The 25,710-nt window shown below is 45.3% G+C and overlaps 1 protein-coding gene across 1 annotated transcript in view; it reads right to left on the reverse strand.

Annotated features, from left to right (window-relative positions):
- Positions 1-544: 544 nt before the first annotated feature.
- PARP12 (poly(ADP-ribose) polymerase family member 12) overlaps positions 545-25,710 on the reverse strand; it is a 38,766-nt gene continuing 13,600 nt past the window's right edge. Inside the window, exons 5-12 of the mRNA XM_028106269.2 lie at positions 24,122-24,245; positions 19,265-19,460; positions 15,410-15,551; positions 12,514-12,610; positions 5,767-5,842; positions 3,836-3,966; positions 2,855-3,006; positions 545-1,651 (exon numbers count right to left, since the gene is read on the reverse strand). Of these exons, the coding sequence (XP_027962070.1) occupies positions 1,326-1,651; positions 2,855-3,006; positions 3,836-3,966; positions 5,767-5,842; positions 12,514-12,610; positions 15,410-15,551; positions 19,265-19,460; positions 24,122-24,245 (1,244 nt within the window). The 3' untranslated portion in view covers positions 545-1,325. The remainder of the gene's footprint in view (positions 1,652-2,854; positions 3,007-3,835; positions 3,967-5,766; positions 5,843-12,513; positions 12,611-15,409; positions 15,552-19,264; positions 19,461-24,121; positions 24,246-25,710) is intronic.

The following is a 25,710-nucleotide window of genomic DNA, read 5'->3' on the forward strand; positions in this document are numbered from 1 at the left end:
GTTAAGTGGCTGCCTTCAGCTCAGGTCATGGTCCCAGGGTCCTGGGATCTAACCCCACATGGGGCTCCCTGCTCAGCACAAGGCCTGCTTCTCCCTCTCTCACTGTCAAATAAATAAATAAAATCTTAAAAAAAAAAAAAAAAGACTCCCATCGACTGCTATGTGTGCAAGACACACTCAGAACGCACCCACCCCTCCATGTCCACGACACACTCTGCTCAGTAGTCAATCTGGGTTTTGTGGAACTTGAAATTCATAGCGGTTGGGGGAAAGAAAAAAAATATGAATATGTAACTTTTGCAAATTTAATGGAGATGTAGGACCATGTGGCCATATAGTTAGGGCCCCTCTTACAGTTGTAGAAGAAGCCCCAGCAAGTGAGTGGTCCTGAACTTTCAGGTTCATCAGCTTTAGGATAAGTCCACACACAGCCCCCAAGGCCAGTACTGGGGGCTCTGTTACATCCCAACACCCAGAAAAGTGTCTGTACCCCACAGGTGCTCGATAAATAGATGCTGAAGAATGAACTTTGGTTGTCACCCACTTCAGATAAATATTCCTTTATTTCCATTCTCCGTTGTGACATTTGCAGCACAGGTATTCAAATCTCAGAGGAACAGAAAACCCACATTCAGAGGGTGTCCAGTGTGCTTAGATGTGGGAATGGGCCTTCGTGGGCAGAGCCCAGGGGTCCTTGGCAGCCACTCATCCTGGTCACCTTCCACTGAATGATGTGGACCCCGCGACAGGGCCCCAGTGACGCCACACAGTAGCCACTTGCTCTCACGCTGTGACTGATGGGCCGACTCCAAGGCCAGAAGCCCAGGAGAAGAGGTGCCTGAATTAGAGCCAGAGCAAGAGACAGGGAGGCCTCCTGCACTGATGGCTACTCTGTCATTTTGACAAAAAATTAAACAAGATGCCACTGAGACCCTGAAAAAACAAATGACTCACTGCAGAGACAGGAACTTAAATTTAAAATCAATCCATAAAATAGTATCTAGAAACTCTGTGCCTGGTGCCAATCAGCCGCAAAGTCAACAAAGAATGTAAGTAATAAAACTTTAACACACTAGTAAAAGGCAATTAACAGGACCACCTATAATCACTTCTGGTTAGTCTAGTAACTAGCCCAAGAGTGGCTTAAAACCAAAAACCATTACCAGTGAGAGATTAAGAATGTAACTTCATCAGGAAGTCAACGTTAAATGAACAGTTCATTAAAAGTTTTTGTTTAAAAAAAAAAAAAAAAAAAAAACACACCTTCCCCAATAGCTACTCCAAGGAAGACAGGCCTGAAAGGCATTAAAAACACCCTGGCAGGCTCACTGCCGGCCCCCAAAGAAAGACGCCAAGGAGAAGAAGGTGGAAATCCCCCCCACAGGCTTGGTGGAGCTGGAGTACTGGATGACGTACTCCGGGTAGACCTGGTGCTTCTCGAAGACCACGAAGATAGAGGGGTCGGACATGCTGTTCACGCAGCTGTCGTAGAAGACGTTGCCAAGGCCCTCCTTGGCCGGGGGGCGGACGAAGGAGGCGTTGCCTCGGATGAACTCCCCCACCAGCACCCGGGCCAGGAACATCATGTGGGACTTGGTGTCAGATTTGCTGTAGTGGTGGGAATATGCGGCGTCTCGGGCAAAGTAGCTCCCTGCAAGGACACATGTGGGCTCAGCTGGGTGGCGGGGGGTAGCCCGCAGCCTGGAAGGGGAGTCTAGGGTGTCCCGTCAGCCAGGTGATGCCTCTGCTTTCCTGTCCTCCCATTTCTCCAGCCTCTTCTCTCATGAAGGGCATCAGAGGCATCACCAAACTTTGAGAGAGAAAACTCAAGTTCTGACTTGGTCCCTCAAATCCTAAAAGTCCCCTGGGCACATCACTCCCTAGCCCCCAAACCTCAGCTTCCTCAGCTCTAAAATGGGGCTGTCTTGCAAGCCTCATAGGGTTGGTGCAGAAACAGCATAAGATCCCATACATGGAGCACTGTAGCCACCAGCAGCCCTGCATCGAGAATTCCAAAGCCCGTCAAATGGGACCTGCATTGGAGGCTGCCACACACACATTCGGATATATGACCCACCACTGGCTTCCATCCATCCTGCCCCCGCAGCTGTTGCCACACCTGATTAAGGCTGATTGATGGACAAGTGATGGAGTCGGAAGAGGGGCTGCTGACTACAGCATCGCATCATATGAGAAGTTTCAACTTAGCAACCATGTCATGGTTACAGCAAAGAACGTCCTTATTCTTAAGAGGCACTCAAGGAGGAAAGGGCATGATGTATGCCACCTACGTGCAAATGGGTCCAAAGAAATAAAGCCAATGCAGCAAAAGGTTAAAGCTGATGAATCTAGGTAAAATTTATGCAGTTTTTAAAATATTCTTGAGACTTCCCTGTGAGTTTGAAATTATTTCCAAATAAAGCTTAAAAATAACACAGGAAAACAGCTAACTCCCATTCCAACTGGGATCTCAAGTGTTCAGATCCCCATTCTGACGATCACGTGGGCACGGTCCGGGGCCAGACCTGGGGTTGGGAAGGCACCTGCTCTCCTCCCCCCACCCATGCTCACCATCTCCAGGGCCTCCACTCCACAGGGACACAAAGCCCAGCCCGAGCAGGGCTGCTCCTGCTGGAACCTTGGGTGAAGCTCCTGGCTGCACACAGAGAGGAAGGGTGCCACCAGCTGGGCACCCCCCCCCCCACAGGGCCAGGAGTCCATAACTCACGGAGTTTGACCCAGTTCATCAACTCACACAGGTTCCCCCATGCCCTCCATCAATTTGCTTTAGAAGGGTTTCCCAGGCGCTGGGAGAAAAGCCAGGTTCTGTCAGCAGGGCCACCTTTGCCCTTACCCTTGCCGTAGGAAGTACCATGAAGACCACAGACCCGCCAGTCAAAGTTCTGCTGGCAGATGGCATCAACGAAATTCGCACTGGTGCCATGGAACAGCTGCCTCTCATCGACCACCTTCCCTCCGCTTCTCTTCTGCATCTGCCCTTTTTGCCTAGAATCATGGGACAGGAGGCAGAGGGTGCTCGCTGTCAAATACAGGCCACTTGACCCAAGAAAACACATTGTATTAGAAGCATCCTGAGTCCAGGCCCGTGAGACCAGGGTGAAAAGCACAAGGGAAGCCTTTGCCTCCACAGCTCAAGGCCTCTTCCGCTTCTTGAACTCCTGAAGCAGACCAGACCCACTTCTTCCTCACCACCTTGCTTCCCCTGGAGCTTAGCTAGGGAAGCTGGGAAGCTGGGAAGCTGGAGCATGCTGGTCAGTGGGGGGCCATCCCTCTCCCCCTCAGTTACCCTGATTTCATCACTGGTCCCAGAGTACAGATGACACCGCTCTAACCCCTCTTCTGGGGACAGGTCAGCAGGACCCCAGGCCCGCCTTGGTGACCTGCTGCAGATCTCCCTACAAGGACAAGTCGCTGAGCACCCAAAAACATGCTCGTTCTCACGCACAAAAATGAGGCCTGGCTCTCTGGCTATCAGGACAACAGTTCTATCTTCCTCTGGGTGTGGGTGGCTGACATGGACCAGTCTGCTGATCTTCAGACAGGGAGGCAAAAAGCACCAGCCCAAGTGCTGGCTGTCACCAGGGCAGCTTGAGCCCCCTTAGCTCTGAGGGATGTGCCAGCACTAAGCGATAAAGATGGAGAGATTGGGAGGAAAGCAGGGACACAGCTCCCGATGCCACCAGCACTGGGCAAGCAGTGGCTGCCATCTCAGATTGTCCCTGAAACCCAGGACACGTTTGGCAAGCAGTTAGCCTCCCACGTATGTACTGGAGGGGATGGTCACCAGCCCAGAAAGAGTGGGCCCCTCACGTACCACTGGTAGACTTCCCAAAGGGCCAGATTCTGGACTCGCTCAATCTTCTGAACAAAGTAGCAAGGCAGCGTACGGTTGAATAGGTTCCAGACTTTTTGATACTCGTCTGATGAAGAACTGAGGGTTATCTTCTGCAGGAAGCAAATATTTTTTCTCTGTTACCCTCAAAGTGTAAAATATAGATCAGTCCCTTCCCAAGGCTGCTCATAAAATGCTAGAACTGCCAGCAAGCCCAGACAGTGATCACCACTCTCCCTTCGCCCAGGGGTGTAGTCTCTCCAGCCGTAGGGTGTATGCAGTTTGTGGTCGCTTGTCTGTTGTTCACTATGAAACCCTCCTAAAGGACAGGCACGTGATGCTCACATCAGCACCACTCCGGGTGTCCCCAGGACATTCCCGCTCCTCCTCTGTACCCACACAGGGCAGACTACATAGTCTACAGGATCAGAGTTGGTGTCAGTAAATGTGGAGTGCACACAGTAATGCGGAGGGGGGCAAACCCCACTATAGCAGGTTCAGGCTCACAGGCAGCAGTGCATGCGGCAGGAGCATGCCTCACTGCGAGCACTAAGGAAGAGGTCAGGCTGGCAGATGGGCACGCATCAACTCAGGAGCCCAAGAAGACTTGCGGGATGGTGCCTGGCTACTGCATCCTCCCAGCCAAGCCCACCTCTCCCTCAGTGCCTTACTCTGGGAAATAGCACCCCCTAGGGACCAGGAGGGGCCCTGACCAAGGGCAGCGGACCTTTGCCCAGTGACAATCCACAAATTCCTGCACTTGCAGCCTGCACTTAACCAGCCGCCCTGTTCCCTGCTCTACGAGGCTTGGCCAGATGACAGCCTGTTAGGGGATCCCTGGGAAACCCCTCTGTACATGGCCTTCCCCTACCCTGAGTGCAGTCTGAACGGCCACAGGGCTCCTGCAACTGAAACTGACTCTGGTTTCCTTGCTCCCATCCCATGGGAGGACACCAAACTCCTCTCCCTCAAGTGGGGGCCAGCCTGCCCAGCCCGGACCAGACTGTCAAGGGCTCCCATACCTCTCATGGCCTACAGCTCAGCCCCACAACCAAGCTCTCCACAGCCCAGCCCTGACCTCCCTCCTGTTCCCCAGCATCTATGCACGCCCTCCATCCTGACCTGGGCTCCTTCCCTATGCAGTTTCCATTGACCTTTATGTTCGTCCCCTACTTCTGCACGTAAAAGCATCGGCCATCACTTAGGTGTGGACCCAGTGAAGACTTCCCTATTCCCCTTAATATGGTCACCTCATCCTGTGACACTGAGTACTGCTGTTCAGACTCGCACGCCCTTCGCACGTATGTCTGGGCTGCTGGGGTCTGGGTACAACTCAACGAGAGGAGTGCTCTCAGAGCAGACAGACCCAGAGCCCATCTGCACGGTGCTTGGCAGGAGGCCAGCAACAGAGGGCAGTCTGAGGGCCCCACATACATGAGGCAGTAGTGGACAATGGCCTGAGTACTCTACAGAACTCAGTGTAGCTCTTGTCAGCTGGCAGACCCGACATGAGCCATGTGAATTGGTGTTCCTGTCTTCTGGTATCTGGCACTTTCCAACAGCAACTCCCCTCTACATGTCCCTCATCATACGCAAATCCTCCCCTGGTTTTGTTTTCTTGCTTAGTAAAACTAACACTTATTAGCTAAGCAGCTGTTAAGCTCCTAATTCTGCCCTTTCCAGAAATTCCCAGGTCATCATCCTTCATCCACAATACATCCTTTCCCCTTGGGGCCACAACCATCTTCCTGGTGATCCAGCCTTAAAATCCCCAAGACCTAAAAATAAAACCCCACACAGCTCCTCCCTCCAGCCCCAGCCTGGCCTCACAGCTTCTTCAGTGGTGGAGTCTGCTTACTCACTATGTCTAAGAACACCCTCCTCCATGGCCCAAGGCAGCGTGAGTCCCATACCTTAAAGCCAGGGTCTGGCAGGGCTGAGGGATCCCAATGGTCTGGGATGCTCTTTGGGCCTTGAAACTTGACACTGCTACAAAATGTAAACAAAAACACTGAGATTTTGTTCTTAGACTCAAGCAGATCTACTATCGGCAGCCGCCACTAGCTGGTACCACCAGTCTGGGGTCTCGGCCTATCATTTTGTAAAAGCAGGTAAAAGGTGAGGAAACACCTAAGCACACTATCCACCATGTAGGAGCACGTCTGTCTTTGCCCACGTGGCCAAACCCTAAACAATCAGGCACGAGGGATCCATTTCTCACCTGTATCTCAACACCTAGACATGGAAGGCAGAGAGTATCTGATAAAAGGAGCACACACAAACTTTCATCCACAATTTAAAAATTCAAAGAGCTCTTTTTCCAAGCAGCCTCAAAGAGGTATAATTGGCATACAAAAACATTTTAGAAAATGTATGTCAAAACTCATTTGGCAGGAGCACCTGGGTGGCTGTCAATTGAGCATCCAACTTGATTTCAGCTCAGGTCATGATCTCAGTTCATGAGATCAAGCCCTGCGTCAGGCTCCACACTCAGCAGAGAGTCGGCTTGGGATTCTCTCTCTCCCTTTCCCCCTCCCCCAAGACTCATGCTCATGCTCTCAAATAAATGAATGAATCTTTAAAAAAAAAAAAAGAAACCTCATCTGACACTAGAAGTTTGACAGGAACTGCTAAGAGGCTATTTGCAGTCTGTATATATCCTATTTAAAGGGACTAAGCTTATTTCATACTGCTGCAATATTAGCATGTTTAATTACAGGTTTCACATAACATAAGCACCGTAAGATCTTTCCAAAAAATATAAGTAAAGAAAGACTGAGTTCTAAAAGACACATGACCCGGGGTGCCTGGGTGGCTCAGTCGGTTAAGCGGCTGCCTTCAGCTCAGGTCACGATCCCAGGGTCCTGAGATCGAGCCCCACATCCAGCTCCCTGCTCAGCCGGGAGCCTGCTTCTCCCTCTTCCTCTGCCTCTTCCCCTGCTTGTGAACTCTCTCTTTCTCTGTCAAATAAATAAATAAAATCTTTAAAAAATAAATAAAAGTAAAAGACACGTGATCCAACAGGTCTGGGAACAGGGACTATGTCCCTATAATTCGAAATCCTTCTGACTCCATTTCAGAATGCTCTGTTCTTCCTACAATAGATCTACCTTCTGTTTCCACTGGCATGAGACATGTACCTTCACCCTAAGCCTCAAAGAACTCCCACAAATAACTCTCCTAGGAAAACAGCACAGTTTAAAAATAACTAACCAGGGTCCCACAAGCAAGAATCAGCCAGAAACAGACCATGGAGACTGAAGATGCTGAAATTATGAGGCAAGATTATAAGATTATAACACAACAATTATTCTTTCTGTGTTTAAAGAAATAAAAGACAAACTTTAAAAATATATGCAAGGAACTGAACTATAAAAAGATGTGGAGGGTTTGAAAAAGAACCAGAAAGAACTTCTAGAAGTAAAAGAGACACTCTTCGCACGGACAGGCTTGCAAGCAGGGCAGACCACCTGAGGAGATAGGAGTGAGCTGAACGAGAAGGGAAGGGCAGTTATCCAGAACGGGGCCCCAGCAATGAGGGGATGGGAGATATGGGGGAGAAGCTGGGACATAGAGAAGAGAGACAGAAGGCCTGGATTTGGTCAGAACCTAACCAAAGCTCTGAAAAGAGAGGAGAGGAAAGGCTGAAGGCTATTTTAAGGAGAACAAAGGAGACTCACTAACACAAAGTTCTAAGAAGCCCCAAGAATCTCCAACAGGATAAATAAAAGCACATGCCCAGCCACCCTGGGGTGAGAGTGCGTAACAGCAAGACCAACACAATCTGAAAAGCACCGAGAGGAAGACAAGGGTGAGTCTGGAAAAGGGGCTCCAGTTAGACTGACGGCTGATTTTGCAACCACAGCAATGGAAACCAGGGGCCAGTGGAATGACCTCTTCAATGTTCCAGGAGAAAATTACCACACCCCAAAATGCTATAACCAGTGAAAATATCTTTCAGGATTGGGGGCAAAATAAGGATGTACTCAGGCAAACAAAAATAGTTTTCCAACAGACCTTCATCTAAGAAAATTTGAAAGGACAAAGCAGTAAAATGTGGGTAAATCTAACAAAACATTCATTGTATAAAGTAACAGTACTTCATGAAGTTAAAAAACAAGAGAGGAAATTAATGGAGTAAGATATATGAGAACTCTTACATTAGTTGATAGGAGGACAAAGATACTGACCCACTCATACCTAAGAACACGTTACAATTTCTAGTGTGGCCTTTAAAAAAAAAAAAAAAGTAATACAGTGTATAACTTCCAAACTAGTAGAAGGGGGAAAAAAAAATGAAATGACCAAAAATATCCATAAGGTGGCAAGAAAAGAAAAAATAGGACTCAATCACATGAATAAAACATTTTTATGGAGGCTAGAAGGACAGTAAGGAACTAAACCAGAGAGCTGATGTGTAAATGCCATTTCAAACTTGCCCTCAAACTCTGGTATTATAACTTTGGAACGTGGAGATCATACTCTGTGACCCTGTCATTTGTGTAAACAGAGAAGCTGTTTCTGAAAGCGATCCACCCTCTGAGTCCCAGCTGGCCACACAGGCCCGAGCAGCCTTGCTTGCTAGAGTTATGACAGCTGTCTGCTGTCACCTGGGTTGCATGGACACTGTGTGACTCCCAGGTCAGTGGGGAGATCCTGAATCAGTCATATCTTAGTCTGAATTTGACCAAAGTGATCACTTTTGCTTCTGATGTGTGGTGTCTGTGGCCCCCTGAAGACTATGTTACAGTGAAAACAAAAGACATCCGGTCTCAGGCGACATATTTTTCCAAACTGTATCTAAGGTAGGCTCTGATTAAGGAAAAAATCAAAAATAACTTCCAGAAGTAGAAGCAGTCACAGTTAACTAAACTCTAAATCCAGAAGCAATACACAAGAGAGATGGATACATTTCACTAAAAAATAAACATTTCTGCATGGGTAAAATACCGTATAAACAAAGCTGACAACTAAGAAATCAAGAGAAAAGGTTTGTGATTTGTATAAGAAACTGAGTGCTGATCTCCCCAGTAGATAAAAGGCTCTTAACGTATTAAAAAAAATACCAAAAGACTGACAGAAAATTGAACAAAAAGACAAACTGTCCATAGAAAAAGGCAAATGGCTGTTACAGTTAGGAAAAAAATACTAAACTTCACTCATAAGAGAAAGCAAATCAAAATACACTGGTAACACCCTTTGCTACCCATGAGAAGAGTGGAAGTCCAACAGCTTGTCGGCAAGGCCAAGGCAAACAGGTACCTCAAGCATCTTGAGGCAAAGTGCATAATGGTTCAACCCTATTAAGAGGAATTTGCATTCACCTTCTAGAACTTTAACCTCCATGAATATGAAACAGCACGTATACCAGATCATCCACTGTGGCATTTCCCTTATAACAACAAAAGACCTAAAACAATGCAAAACACCCCCTCCAAAGGGGACAGATTGAATAAAACAGGGTATGTATTGGTGATAGAGAGCTATGAAGACAGATAGATTTCAGAAGACTTCAGTGTCCTGAAAAGGAATAATTATTTTTTTTAAAGATTTTATTTGGCTGAGAGAGAGAGCACAAGCAGAGGGAACGGCAGGGAGAGGGAGAGGCAGGCTCCCGCTGAGCAGGGAGCCCGATGTGGGGCTCGATCCCAGGACCCTGGGATCATGACCTGAGCCAAAGGCAGGCGCTTAGCCGACTGAGCCACCCAGGTGCCCCGGGAATAATTATTTTTAAGTGGAAAAGAAAAGGTACAGAACAGTACATATAGAATGCTACCTTTAGTGCAAGAAAAGGGAAATCAGAAAATACTTTTGTGTATATACATTTGTTCATTTTTGCAAAAAGAAAGATAAGGATAAATCAGAAATGTATGTAAATGGCCACTCATTGTGCAAACACTGGAGACAACAGGGAGGAAGATACTGACTATTGAGTATACCTTTTTCTTGGACTGATAGTATGGAACTCCTTTAAATGACCATGCTCCACAAAAAGAACCACTGAAGTCCATCTGCGGGGCCCCAGAAGAACAAGCAGAGAAACTATCAGTTCGCCGTGAAACAGAAATGAGCCCGATTTCTCTGGCTAAAGGAAGGTGTAGCTGGCTGACGACAACAGCTGAGGATGTGACACACCCAACTGTACCTGGTGCTGTAGTACCTGCTGCCATCCAGGCCACTCTCCCCCTGTATGTGGCCATGTAGATTGGACAGGAAGGACCCTTTTCCCAGCTCCAATCCTGGGACATCTGCACTCAGCCTAAAACTACTGGTTCAGAGGGGGACTGATCAGAGCCAAGCTCATAAATATGCCCCATCAGCTGCAGGAGGGCCCTCTCCTGCTCCTAAATGCTTACAAAGACAGGGGCTCCCCTCGTGACTTCTGGTAGTCACACGGGAACCCGCCCTGAGGATGAAGCTGGCCACTTAGTGCCTGCAGCATCCATGTTTGGGTTTTTGGTATCCCATGATATTCAAGTACATAAAACCATGAAATACAAGGGTGTTTTCTATTGGTATATAATTCCATTATTTTTCTATTACTTCAACATTTTCAAACACTCAGGTCTATGATTCAACTATTCGACTGAAGATACAAACTGATGAGCCAGCTTCAAGCCTAGACTGGCTTGTAGATCACAACAAGCAGCCTTGTAATTGTGTATCACAAATCTTCTACCCACAAAGATGATGCTCTGGCTCCAAGCCTTTCCCAGCTCGTGGCACATAGATGCCAGCGGTCCAACTGCCACAGGTGACTCAGCATCGGAGCTGGCATTCATTCATGATGCAACCGGAGAACAAAGAGCAACATGCTTTGTTAGAAGCCAAGACTGCAGCTTACACTACCAGTGACAAAATCTGACTCTAAAAACAGAAAAACCCAAAGAGCTACTGAAAAGATCCCTTCTAAGTTATAAAAAAGATACAATCACTTGAAGATGGAAACAGAGGGAAAATATGAGAAGTGAGATTATTACTGTTCCCTAATCATTCTCTAAACTATAGTCTAAAGTCAGGAAGAAGTTTTTTGGTTTCTGGAAAAATCTGCACAAGAATATCTTTATGACTCAGTAACACCACTTGCAAACTTACAGTTAAAATATCTAATTATACGGGGCACGCCTGGGTGGCTCAGTCAGTTAAGCGTCCCACTCTTGATTTCAGCTCAGGTCATGATCTAGGGGTCGTGGGATCGAGCCCCACGTCGGGCTCTGTGCTGAGTGTGGAGTCTACTTGAGAGTCTCTCCCTCTACCCCTCCCCCCTTCCACAAACACCCTCTCTCTCAAATAAATAAATCTTTTTTAAATAATCTAATTAAAGGGGAACCCTCCTACACTGTTGGTGGGAATGCAAGCTGGTGCAGCCACTCTGGAAAATAGTACGGAGGTTCCTCAAGAAGTTAAAAACAGAGCTACCCTATGACCCAGCAATTGCACTACTGGGTATTTACCCCAAAGATACAAATGTGGTGATCCAAAGGGGCATGTGCATCCCAATGTTTACAGCAGCAATGTCCACAATAGCTAAACTATGGAAAGAGCCTAGATGTCCATCGACAGATGAATGGCTAAAGAAGATATGGCATGCATACATACACACATACATACACATACACACACACACGGGAATATTATGCAGCCATCAAAATGAAATCTTGCCATTTGCAACAACGTGGATGGAAGTACAGGGTATTATGCTAAGTGAAGTAAGTCAATCAGAGAAAGACAATTACATGATCTCACTGATATGTGGAATTTGAGAAACAAGGCAGAGGATCATACGAGAGGAGAGGAAAAAAATGAAACAAGATGAAACCAGAGAGGGAGACAAACCATAAGAGACTCAATCTCAGGAAACAAACTGAGGGTTGCTGGAGTGGAGGGGGGTGGGAGGGATGGGGTGGCTGAGTGCTGGACACTGGGGAAGGGTATGTGTTGTGGTGAGCACTGTGAATTGTGTCAGACTGACGAATCACAGACCTGTACCCCTAAAACAAATAATACATTATATGTTAATTTAAAAAATCTAATTATACGATTTTTTCCAGTGTCTTAGTTTTTTTTCCCTTTATTTCATGTTGCATTTGGTTTGGCACCTTAATGCTTTAATTAGAAATTAATTAGTCTAGGGGCAACTGGGTGGCTCAGTCCTTAAGCATCTGCCTTCGGCTCAGGTCATGATCCCCTGCTCAGCGGGAAGCCTGCTTCTTCCTCGCCCACTCCCCCTGCTTGTGTTCCTGCTCTCACTATCTCTGTCTCTGTCAAATAAATAAATTTAAAAAAAAAATCTTAAAAAAAAATTAGTCTACACCACAATTAGAATACTCTGACATCTTTCTCTCTATAAACCTGCATTATATTTATCATCTTATGATCCATCCTAATACTTCTCTCACTGAAATGTGCTAAGTGTACCCTGATTTTCCAGTTTCATGAATTCTCAGGCCTTTTCTGGAACACTGATATTAACACCAGCACTATGGTATTAAGTGAAGGAAAGTACAAAGGTACTGGGGGGTGGGGCTAGGCACTTGGAGATAGAGCACTGGCATATTTGGTGACACAAGCCAACAAACCCTCTTACTGCATTAGCCAGTCTGAGGAGGCTTTCTGTATGTGCAGCAGAGCACACCTGACCCGGTACACACGCCACCTACCAGGCTTGCTTCACCTTCACCTCCTGCGGGGACACATATCTGGGTCTCCGGCAAACCTTTCTGACTGTGCCATAGACCAGGTTTTTCTGAACAAACACTGAAAAAAAAAAAAAAAAAAACCACCAAATGCATATACACACACAGGACAGCAATGTTTTATAAATACAAGCTAAATGGGTTGGAAACTAATCCAAAAGTGTAAAGCCTAGAATCAGTATGTTAAAAAAAATTAGGCAATTTTCACATTTCAAATATTCATAAAGAAAATAGGTATCCTTAGGAGACTGGGTTTAATGAACACATGAATGATGAGTAATTGATGTATCAATTATACATGAGTACTTTTAAATTGTTCCTTCCAATCTTGTTTAAACTATTATTTTGCTTAGCAATTTTTCCCAACTTGGATATAAAAAAAGCTTCAGCCCAGCCTGAGACCAAATTACCACATCTTGAGCCAGTGGGATTTAGAATTAGTATAATAATTTTACTCTTATGGCTTTTTAAAATTTGACTAAACCGACTCCACAGCAGTATTTCCCAACCATTTTAAACCTGTACCATCTTTAATAAACAAAATTCTTGCCCCAAAATTCTGGCCCCATGCCCACGCCCAAGATCCTCAGGTTCATCCTGAGGGTTGAGGAGACACCGACCCCCGAGTTGAAAAATCACAAATACCTATGAGCTCAATTACGTGTCCCTAGCCACCAGGAAAACCCTGTAATGTCTTACTTTCTGCACTTAGAGTACAAAACCAGTTTTTTTTTCCACTTAAAAACATTTTAATATTAATTTTTAGGTTTCTGTAACTTATGTTACTGCATTTGAGCATACACTGTGTGATCACCGAGGTATGTGTCCGTCATGCTGTCACCCAAGTGGTCATCAAGATCGGCACTCACAGGGGTCCTCCACATTCTAATCAGGAGCCCATGCACCAGACATGGCTACCACAAGCCCTACTATTGTCCACCACTCAAATCCCATCAATGATTAGCACACTTACATGGGTTTTTATTGGCCTGTTGACTGACATTATGATAAATCTCAAATGGGTTTTCACTGGTGAAACTACTTAAGACATGCAGACTAGCTAAATATATGTGAGACCCACTCCCTACCCTTCTACAGACAGGAAACAGTAAGACTTTTCCCCTAACTTACCCTCAGCAGGGATACACTAGGCTACGTCCCTAAACAAGCGTGACCTTAGGGATTCTACCCTTCTGATGCCAGCTAACAGATGTCGGAGTTCTGCCTCTGGAATCTTGGCATTGGCAGTGGCCTTGAGCAATGCTTGGGACAAAAGTCCCTAAAATGACAGCACTGAGTCTTCCTCAATCCTACAGAACCAATCATTTGACCTGCTGTGTGCACTTAACTGTACTTGTTTCCTAATAATATTTAGTTCATAAATGTGTCTGGCAAATTTGGGTCTGAGACTTGCTTTCACTACACCTCTCAGTGAGATGGGAACCTAACTCACCTCAAACTACTTCTGTAGCTGCTGGGATCCACCACCAACAAAAAGAATTGAGTGAGTCTGGGTCAGTGTTGGGTGAACACACCTTTTCCTGCAGTTTGCAGAAAACTGCACGCATGTGCTTTTTCCCCACCCTTATCCTGATTCTCTGTTATGTCCCCTGGGGATGCAGCCTAGGTTGAGAATGATAAAGGCTGCATCTGACATTTCTGGTTTTGCTATTTTCCAGATATTTAAAAGGAGTATTTCAACCAGTTGCCAGCCACAGTCCGACAGGTGCTTAGACTAGATCCTCACGTAGCTTGCCGTCCCCTTTCGTGCATTTTTATCTATCAGACTACGGACTGCGAACCACCTGACCTACAGCTGGTGTTCTCCAGCAGATGCCGAAAGTGGGTAAGAAATTGTCCCTGCAGAGCAGAACATGCTTTTACATTCTCTGGAAGGGCACACTGAGGAGGCAGCGATCCTACCTTCAGCAAGATGATAAGCACTACAAAACCACAGCAGGGCAGGTCAAGGGGTTTTAGGATAACTCACCACATATACTTTGCTGCCCTCCACACAGAAGGTCCACAAAAATAGAGAAAACAGCAAACCATATTTACAGGAAGGCCCAGTGAATTCCCTCAAAAGGTGCTGCATGTTCAGAAGGATTCAGAGTTTAAAAGGTAAGGCAACACTGAATTAAACAGAGCTGAACTGATAAATCCATAAGGAAATGGCTTAAAAGAAGCCACAGAAAAAACTAAAACTTAAAAAAAAAAAAAAAACCTCCAAAGTCAGTCACTAGATGAACTGGCCAAAGGGTATCTGGTCTGTTTCTATCTGTCTGCAAAGGCAACCAGGACAAATCACTGAAAGCTCAGTGTCGGGACACCACAGGCACAGGATAATCTGCTTCCAGCAACTTTTAATCAAAGTGTGTGTCTAGCACATGTTCCATCTGGAGCCCACATAGGCCACAGGTGCCGACAGAAGACAACATGGAGCTGCTATGCTGGGAGGACGAGGCAGAGCACAGAGCAGAACAGCTAGGACATCAGTCAGGGACTGAGGTTAACCCTGGGACCAGAGGGACTTGTCCACGGCCTACAAGACCAGCACCACTGCACAAACGCGGACCCGGCCTGTTCTTCACACTTCGGGCTCCTGTCCTTCCTCAGGCTCCTCTCCCTTCACCTCCCCCTCCCCAGGCAGCTTCTCCTCCACCCCCCTGGGCTGCCATCATTGGTTATAGGTCTGTCTCCCCTTCCAGGTGGACAGCACTTCAGGAACAGGGACTCCCTCCCCTTCCTTTTCTTCCTGGTCTTCTGTGTGTACGTGGACCTTCTCCAGGGCGAAGGCAGAAAAGGCAGAGCCAACAGATGGCCAAGCCCTGCTGGGTGAGGGCAGCTGGTCAGGACGTACCTTTGAAGTCTAACTCGTATCTGTGCTTTCCGGCCTGGAACTTCAGGATGGCTGCCTGGGCATCAGAGCCTGGTGCACAGTATGCCAGGTAGGCCTTCTCCAAATCGCTGCTGCTGACAGTGGTCACGGGGTGCTCCATGCCCTACAGGGGAAAGCCAGAGACTTCGTGAAGGCAAGAACCTACAATGATGAAGAAAGCTGCTGGGTGCCATCCCCACCACACTGCAGACATGCCCGAGGTGGATATCCATGTCATGGGGGAAGCAGGGGCGCGGGGAGAGAGGAGCCAGGGAGCAGAGGTGTGGCAGGAGAGGGGGGCACAGAATAGAAGCCAACACGAATGCCTCCTAAAAGCTGCCCAGGAAAATAGTAAATGCAGGTCCTACTAACCAGGATAAGTGTATGGCAGCAAAAGAAGAAGGAGCATTCAAATTACTCATAATGGATGACATAACCATTCAAATAAAGGTGAACACCAACACTGAATTCTCCAATCCGCTTGGAGGGATGGCCTGAGCACAGCTGCCCCTTCTCTGCCCATTCTTGTACCCACCACCCTTCAGAGCATAGTCCTCCTCTGTCCTTTTCTTGGGCCTATGGAGAGCTCTTCTATTTCTGAATTATCCATTTTGATCCATATCTTCTCTCCAATTACCCATAGGACATCTAAGATTTGGGGATGACTGAGTTTGAATTCTGGCTCCTCTATAACTGCAACAGGTTATTTTAACCTCTCTAAACCTCAAATGATCTCAACAGAACAGTAATAGGAACAGTAACAAACTTAAATCATACCCCATCATGATCCAAGAGTGCCATCCCATCCTTAAAGGGCTGGGAGAATCATTAAAAACAAGGCATGCAGAGCACTTAGCACAGTGCCTGGAACAAAATGCAAAGGTGCCACAGAAATATCAGGCGGGTACTAGATATACCAGCCTGAAGTTCGAAGAGGACTCTGGTCTGGAGACAGAGGTGTAGAGATCACTTAAGGTGGCCACTAACATCAGAAGAATGGGGGCATGGGCTGGACTCTGGGACACCCCAACATTCACGAAGGAGAGTGGAAAGAAGCAGGCCCATGAAGGAGACAGAAGGAGCAAGACAGCCAGGAGTGAGGAGGGAGTGGGCGAAGTCTGGAAATGCCACAAGATTTGGCACCTGGGCCCTTGACCCTTTGCCAGAGTCTATAGCACAGCAAGGGTTGTGCCCGGCAGGGTCCCACCTCCTACGGGCACTCCATGAAAAGTGACAAGTAACAGGAACAGAAGTCAGATCCTGGCAAGTAGAGGAATAAACAGGGGTCTTTCCTTTCCAGTAAAGATGGATGGGTTGTTCAGGTACAAAAGGGTGAGGGCAATTGTAGAGGTTTTAGATCAAGGCAAAGATCACAGGAAAGGGAAAAAAAAAAAAAAATGCCAAAGATCAACTGACATGAGAAGCCTGTTGAGAATGATCCAAAGAGGATACAGGTCAGGGTAAGGCATCCTGGAGCCCAACACCCCAGGGAGGTCAAGGTTAACACAGGAAAATTCAGTGGGCCAAGACTAGTAATACCTTTATACCCAAGATTAGGTGATGAATTGAATTGTGCCACGCCCATCGCCAAAGAAGATTAGCTGAAGTCTTAACTCTAGTGCTTCAAAACTTGACCTCACTGCAGGTGTAATTAGTTAAGACGAGATCATACTGGAGTAGGATGGGCTCCTAACCCACATAACCTATGTCCTTGTAAGAGAACGGCCATGCCATGTGCAAACAGACACAGGGAGAAGGCCACTTGATGACAAGGCAGAGACTGGACCAAAGCACCCACAAGCCAGGGAAGCCACCAGAAGCTAGGAAGAGGCAAGTATGATTCCTAACAGGTTTCAAAGGGAACATGGCCCTGCCGACACCTTGGTTTTGATTTCCAGCATCCAGCTGTGAGACAATGAATCACTGTTGTTCCAAGCCACCCAGTTTGTGGTACTTTGTTATGGCAGCCTCGGGAAATTAATATAGGGTGGAGGCAATTTGGACCTGAAATTGGGCTGTACATCCTGAGCTCAGGCAGAAAAGAACCTAGCTTCCCTGAATAAAAAAAGAAAATGATCCTCAACTGGCAATTAGCAGAAAACTAGGAAAGAAATCCAAATATGGGGTGACACCATAAGTGTGTGAGGGAAAGGAAAAGCTAGAATGGATAGGCCGCCCTATGAGAGGATCCAGCTGATGGTACCAAATGAGACCATACAACCAAAAGTCACTGAGTCCACACATGTGCATCTGTACCCCAGCATCATGTGGTGCATCAATGATACCCAAATACAGGTCATTCCCAGAGATCCTCACTGTTCTAAAAGAGGTTATATACTGACTATACTTCAAGAAAGTAGCAGCATAGAAAAGAAAAAGGGGAAGCCCGAAGTATGGGTTGTTTGGAGGAGAAAGGCCCCCACTTCCTAAAGTCGTGACAATCCAGTTTGCAAAGTCACCTGGGGAAACATAATTTTGCAGAGGTGTCCCTAGGGTCTCGTGTCATCCCACTCAGCTCCCCAAGAAGGGGGACAAATCACAAAACAAAATGTGAGAGGTTGTCACATTTGCTAAGTGCTTCTCACCTGCCATGTGTTCCTCCATGATGTCACCAGGTAAGCTAAGCTCCATTCATGGAGCATAACCAGCCCCTGCATTCTCTCCTGCTCCTCCATGCCAGGCACGGCCTCTCCCCTCCTGCTCCTGACCAAACCAAGAGCAATGCCGGGGAGCCTCCTTGAACAAATCCACATGGCAAGGAAGCCAGAAGAAACCCCAGGATGCTCAAGAGGGGGAGACGGGTGGGAAAGAGGGCAGACGGAACAGCCACCAAGGAAAGGCAGGCACTGGAGGATGTGGAGGGGAAGCAGATGAGGGCTCAAGTGAGGCCCCTGCTGAAAGTGACCATGACCAACTATCTAGAGGGCAATACAGATACAGACAAATACAGACAAATACTCCGTCCTTCAGCCAGCGTCTGTGCCCTGAGGACCTGCTAGGTACAGGCACTATCCTCCACACGGGGGCACACTGATGGCACAAGAAAGACCTAACTCCCTGCTTTCATGCAACTCTCATTACAGTGTTCCCAGAGAAGAAGACATTCCAGGTGCAGACAAGAACAAGAATCTCAGGCTTTAATATAGCCTCTTACAACCTGGAAGAGTATAAATGTCTATCAGACCACATATCCCAATATTCATTTTGGAAAGCTGTCCCTACGGACATGGTGACCTCCCTATCCTTGTACCTCTACAGGTGACCAGGGGGCTCCCGCTAATCTGATCCAGCCATGAACATCTTCAAATAATTGACAGCAGCAGTTATTAGATACAGATTCCAAATCAATACCTGAAATAAATCCATTTTCTTACACTTGCCCACATTCTGTGAAGTTACTGCTACAGAGAAGGCAGAAAGCCACCTTCAAAAAGCCTTAAAAGTTTATTGTACAGCTACACAAACTCTCCGGCACACACAGGCACTTCCTCTGGAGCTCCCTGTTTGACAGTAAGAGAGGCATCAGTTAAATGGCATCTTTCTACGCCATTTAACAAAACCAATGAAGAAAAGTCATCTTACTATAATTTAGTCATTCAGTTCTCATGAGGCCAACAGACACCTACACAAAGACAGAACCTCATACAAAGAAACAATTCACTAGTTTTTCCCTTATTCCCCCAAAAGCAAGTGAGTCATAGGGGGATCTGGGGATCTCTGGCTCTGTCAAGGACTCTACAAGGACTCTCCAGAACAATCCTCATGCTCATGTCTGGAACAGCTCCTCCATCATGGACCCTTGGGGGAAAACACTTGCCCTCTTTCCATGACACTTACTTGTTTTCCATATTCCTGCCAAGAACCAAACTCGTCAGCCCAGTACCAAACCCAGTCAGTGGTGAGGATGAAGTGTGGAGGTTTAGTAACTGAGGAGGCTGTGGAGAGGCGGCGGGCTGGGACAGCACCAAACATCATGGAGTCAAAGTCTAGACAATCGAAGTGAAAGTTGCTGGCTGATTCAGCACACAAGATCCTGCAAAAGAACATGAGAGGTAAACCCGAAATCTTCACCAGCCAAGTGAACACTCAGGTTCCACCTGTGGTCTTCTAGAGGCTCAACTGATAGATGTGAACATAAATGTGACACACACCTTAGGGGGAAAAAAGTTTCCAAGGGGGAGGAGGGGAGGACAGTTGGTTCTTACAAAAAATAATACTAATAATAAAATTAAAATTCTCTGAAAATAAAACTAATCTCTGCACGACTGATCAAGAAAAAAAGAATATTAGAAATACAGAAGGTAAAAAATTAAACATGCCATAGATACTAAAAGGGATATTATAAGCAACTTTATGACAATTAGTTTGACAATAAATAAAATGAACAAACTCCTGAAAAAATCATAAATTTACCAAAACTGAATCAAGAAAAATAGAAAACCTGACTGATCCTCTAACAATTATAAGAAACTGGTCAGTGGTTTAAAATATTCCCATAAATTAAATATTTCACCTAGATATTCTTATAGACACATGGTTAATCATTCAGGAAAAAATAATTCTAACTTTACATAATTTTTTTCAGAGAACAGAAAAAGAAACCATCCCAATCCCATCCTTATGAGGTTAGATACTTAATATAAAAAAACCAGGTCAAGATAATATGAAAAAATTATAGACCAATCTCACTCAAACATGGATGCAAAAATCTTAAATTAACCACTGGCCATCTAAATTCAGCAGTGTGTGTGTGTGTGTGTGTGTGTGTGTGTGTGTGTGTGTGTGTGTGTGTGTGTGTGTGTGTGTGTGTGTGAGAGAGAGAGAGAGAGAGAGAGAGAGAGAGAGAGAGAGAGAATTGCATTAACTATGACTTAAGCCTAGAAATGTGGTGAACTTATCATCAGAAAATTAAGGTCATTAACTGCATTAACAAGTAAAGGAGAACAAAACATGGGCTCTTAATACAGAAAAAGCTCTCAATAAAATTCAATTTTTATACACAATTAAAAAAAAAATCTCCCAGAATACTAGGAATAAAATTAGGATTTGTTAGCAAGGCCAAAGGTTCCAAACAGTCACCCATACTTAAGGTGAAACATTTAATAATTACTCCTTTTAAAATCAAGGAAAAAATAAGAAAAAATAATATTCCAGCTGTCACCACTTGCATTCAGCATGGCACAGGCGGTCCTAGCCACTACAATAAGGCAATAAAAAGAAGATGCGTAAGAATAAAAAAGAAAGAAATTACAATGCTATTCACAGGGGCCCCTGGGTGGCCCAGTCTGTTAAGCCTCTGCCTTCAGCTCAGGTCATGATTCCAGGGTCCTGGGATCAAGGCCCGCATCGGACTCATTACTCAGCGGGGAGTCTGCTTCTCCCTCTCCCCATCCCTCACCCCCTGCCCCCTACTTGTGCTCACTCTCCCGCTCTCAAATAAGTAAAATCTTTTAAAAAATGCTATTCACAGATATTAATTTCTAGGTAGACGTGAAGAGTAACAGACAACTTTGAATTATAGTTAATTCAAATTATCAGTAGAGTCTTCTGAGTTAAAATATTTTAGTAAAGTTGCAAGATACAACAGTTGACAAAAGTTTTGTCATTTCTGTGCATCAGCAGAGAGAAACATAAAAATTTTTAATGGGGACGCAATGTACAACATGATGACTATAGTTAGCAATGTTTTATGGCATATTTAAAAGTTGCTAAAAGAATAAATTCTAAAAGTTCTCATCATATCATAAGGAAAAAATTGTTTTTGTAACTGTCTGAAGTGAGGGAGGTTAACTAAACTTATCGTGGTGGTCGTTATGCAATATATACATCTATCAAGTCATCATCCTGCACACCTTACACTTCTACACTGTTGTAGGTCAATTCTATCTCAATACAACAGGAAAAAAAAGTAATTCTCTAACAAAAGATATCTAAAGACCTTAATGGAGAAATTACAGAACTACTGAAAGCTATTTTAAAAGATTTAAATAAATCAGATACTATCATGTAAATCAACAGAAACTCTTAGCATCATTATGATGTCGGTTCCTCTAGGACTGTCAATTTCAATTTCAAAATTGAATGCAATTTCACTTTCAAAAATCACAACAGGATAAACCAGTGAGATTTACAAATTTCTAAAGAGGAGCAAAAGACCAAGAGCCTGGGCAGTTCAAAGACAGATAAGATGGGAGATTGCCTTACCAGATGCCAACACATACTCTAAAGCTCCACTAGGTAAGACAGTGTGGCAGAGACAGACAGACCAACGGAAAAGAAGAGGCCAGAAACAGACCTGGGTGTATTTGCTAATTCCGCACCTGTCACAGGTGGCACTGGAAATCCGTGGAGAAGAGACAGCTTACTTAAAAACAAGTGGCATTTGGCACATGAGTCTGAAAATAAGCTATAAAATGTGTTAACATTTTGCCAAATTTGGTTCAATTCTGATGGGTTTAAAAATAACTGCTGGCAAGGGATGGTGGGGATGGCTGCCCAACAAGGTGAATTTAATACCACTGCAGAGTACCCTTAAAGACAGTTAAGACGGCAAATTTTATGTTATGTGTGTATTATTACCACAATTTTAAATTTTTTAAATTATGTTTTTTAAAAAGCAGTTTTGGCAAAACTGGTTAATTCATCTGTGTAAGAATGAAAGTGGACTCATACTTCACCAGTGAAAGAGTAAACACAGTCCTTAAAACATTGAGGGGCACCTGGGTGGTTCAGTCATTAAGCGTCTGCCTTCAGCTCAGGTCATGATCCCAGGGTCCTGGGATCGAGCCCCACATCGGGCTCCCTGCTCAGCGGGGAGCCTGCTTCTCCCTCTCCTACTCTGCCTGCTTGTGTTCCCTCTCTTACTGTCTCTCTCTGTCAAATAAATAAATAAAATCTTTTAAAAAAATTGAGACTTTTTAGGGATGCCTGGGTGGCTCAGTTGTTAAGCATCTGCCTTCGGCTCAGGTCATGATCCCAGGGTCCTGGGATTGAGCCCCGCATCGGGCTCCCTGCTCCACGGGAAGCCTGCTTCTCCCTCTCCCACTCCCCCTGCTTGTGTTCCCTCTCTCGCTGTCTGTCAACTAAATAAATAAAATCTTTATTAAAAAAAAAACATTGAAACTTTTTAAAGAAAATTTAGAAAGATTTCCTTATGGTCTTGGGATAAGGAAGGATTTCTTAGGACTCAAAAAGTATAAAACCATAAAGGAAAAGATGGATAAGTACTTCTCTATATTAAAATATACCATAAGCTGACAGGAAGAGTTTATTTTCAATGCACATTTAATATCCAGAAATTTAAAGAATCCCTAAAACTAAATAACACACAACCTTCCCCTTCAACAAAACAAGCAAACTACAAGGACAGACACTTCAGTGGAAGCACAAAAGGCCCATAAACATGCGAAGAGATACTTTACCTCATTAGGACCCAGAGATATGCAAGCGGAGGCACCACTTGACATCCCCAGGCTGGGAAAAGTTCAGACGGCAAACAATACCAAACGTTAGGGAGACGGTCACCACAGACTGTGAATGGGGGTGGAAAGCGGTGCGATCGCTTCAGAAAACAATTTAGCATCACCTGGCAGAGCTGAAGGTGGACCCAGCCCACCCCCACCCCGCCCCCAGTTTCATCCCCGAACATCTGCCCCACAGAAGCCCTCGCACATGTGCACCAGAAGACAAGCACAACGTGGCTGAGCCTTGAGAACAGAGACTGAGAGAAAGGCACTAGACATGGTGGAAGAGAGGATAAGGCTCCATTTAGATGGGGTTCAAGAGCAAGCGAGACTAATCTGTGGTGACAGATGTCGGAACAATGGTGGCCCACGGGTGGGCACGGATGCAAAGGGGACAGGAGAGGACTTTCTGGGGTGATGAAAATGATCTCTATTTGGGTAAGAGTGTCCCGCTACATGAGCACATGCATTTGTCAAGACTCAGTGAACTATACAATTACTATCTGTGCACTTTCCTGTGTGTAAATTCTGCCTCAGAAAAAGAGAGAGGGGGGAATATGTGAGCCAATTCATCTTCCAAATGGGAACAATTTGTTTCACATACTTTACCAGAAGCCATTTGCGCATAATTGCACTCTAAGCACAAATTTATTTTTCCCCACTTAAAAAGTAGGCTTAAATTCTCTTCTTGGCAACATATTTTAGCAAGTTCAATCCACAATATGAGGAGTGTTTGAAAATAAGCCTCCCCAGGACTTGCCAATTCACTCTGAACTGACTAAGTGAAAATAGTGAGACACGCTTAGAAAAATTAAAAAGTTAAAAGCCCAACAATAAACAGTAGTTCAGCTGCAGGACTTTACACGAAATGGCTAAAATTTCACAAATGAATGCCTCTCGCTTTTCTGCAGTAATCAATGTGGATATAGGTACATGATCAATCCCAGCAGCAAATGATTCAAAACTTACTTGGTACCACCATCTCCTTTCCCCACAGCTCCTCTCTAAAGGAGAGAAAGGTGGGAAAACAGAGGCACCAAACTGCAGTATGTCCAGTTTCCAGCCCAGAGCTTTCACCTCTGGACCAGGCCGCTAACTGGGGTGTGGGTATGGTGTGTGTGTGGGGGGGGGGGGGGGGCGGGTATCAAACCTCAACCCTGCTGTGTCTAAACTCCCCACACTGCACACAGAAGCCCAGGCACACAGCAGACACAAGTGACATATTTCATACCTGTCTTTTCTGGGATTGCTATATGCCTCTTCAATAAGCTCCATCTTATCCAAATCCTTCCACTTGCCTCTGTCCAAGAACTGCCATCGATATGGCAAATGGAAGTGAACTTTATTGCACTTATCTAAAATAAGAATATAAAGAAGTAAGACATCTTGGCAAGACACAGCGTGACCTAGTCCCATAGTTCTCAATGGGTGTGGTGCTGCCCACTGACCTGGGAACACTTTGGAGATCTGTGGGGAAGTCATTTTTAGTGCAGTCATACCTGAGCATCTAAATATTGAAATACTGTGTTTTATTATACACACTTCCCTTTTATGCCTCCCCTTTTAACAGGACATTACATCAATTTTTAAAAACACATATGTTGGTAGGTTACATCATGTATGAATTGCATCTCACCAGTAAAGAAGCTGATAGTGAGAAGGCCAATCAGACTGCAGGGGGCAGTCTGATGACCCATTATCACTATACATGCAGCATGTGGACAAGAAGTGGTCACACCAAAAACGGAGCCAGATTCATCTCTACTAGAAATCCATCCAAACCCTGACACATCTGACCACAGGTAAGTCAGCAGTGTGGCTCCAGCCCACTTTGATCTTCTGGATGCTAACATACTCACCCCTTCAACACACCTCCATATCCCTGAAGGTGTTTATACATACTGCCCTACCCCTGCCAAAATACACAGAATGGCCCAGCTCTACAGTTCCCAGCCAGCCACTCCCCCTACATCTTCCCTGTGCTCCCTGGGACCTCTGTCTCTCCTAGCACATCCTGCCTGTCTCGTCTGGAATGCACCCAACACTTTCTCTCTCTACCTTTCAATATCCTATACGAGGTTCTTGTACATCCCCACAGAGGAAAGGCAGACTGGAAAGAAAAGCAGCAGGAAGCTCTTTGTACTCTGATATGGACCTACCTCCAAGGTATATACTATTAGGTAGAAAGACACATGACAAGGTGCAGAATGCCTCTATTTGGGTAAAAAATAGAAAAGAAAAATTAGAGATACTCTGACCGAATACATATATACACACATATTATTCCTTGCCGAGGGGAATTGCATCACCAGAGACAAAGTTATGAGGAGAGATTTCTGTTGTTTTCTATGTCTTCGGAATTCTGAACCACAAGAATATATACCAAAAAACCAAATGTCTAGTTAAGTGGAAAAAGGTAAAAACAGTGTGCGTAGTGCACCTATGTGAGAAGGAAACCGACGGGACATACATACTTGGGCATGTATAAAGTCTTTATGGAAGGACAGTCAAGGAACTGGTTAACAATGATTGTTTCTGGAGGGGATCTGGGTGCTAAAAAAAAAAAAAGAGGTATGAAGGAAACATTTCTTACTGGCTGTCCTCTGTGTATCTTTAATTAATCTTTCCAAATAATGACAATGAAGTGTGGCTAATTTGACACTTGAAAAAAATTAAAATTTTCTAAAATTCTATGTAGGGGCACCCAAGTGGCTCAGTCAGTTAAGCGTCTGACTCTTGATTTCAGCTCAAGTCATGATCTAAGGGTCATGGGATCGAGCCAAGTTGGGCTCCGTGCTCAATGGGGAGTCTGCTTGAAAG

Source organism: Eumetopias jubatus, unplaced genomic scaffold (assembly GCF_037043125.1).
Source record: "Eumetopias jubatus isolate StellerSeaLion01/CBP00866 unplaced genomic scaffold, mEumJub1_p1.0 scaffold_14, whole genome shotgun sequence".
In the NCBI taxonomy this organism is placed as follows: Eukaryota; Metazoa; Chordata; class Mammalia; order Carnivora; family Otariidae; genus Eumetopias; species Eumetopias jubatus.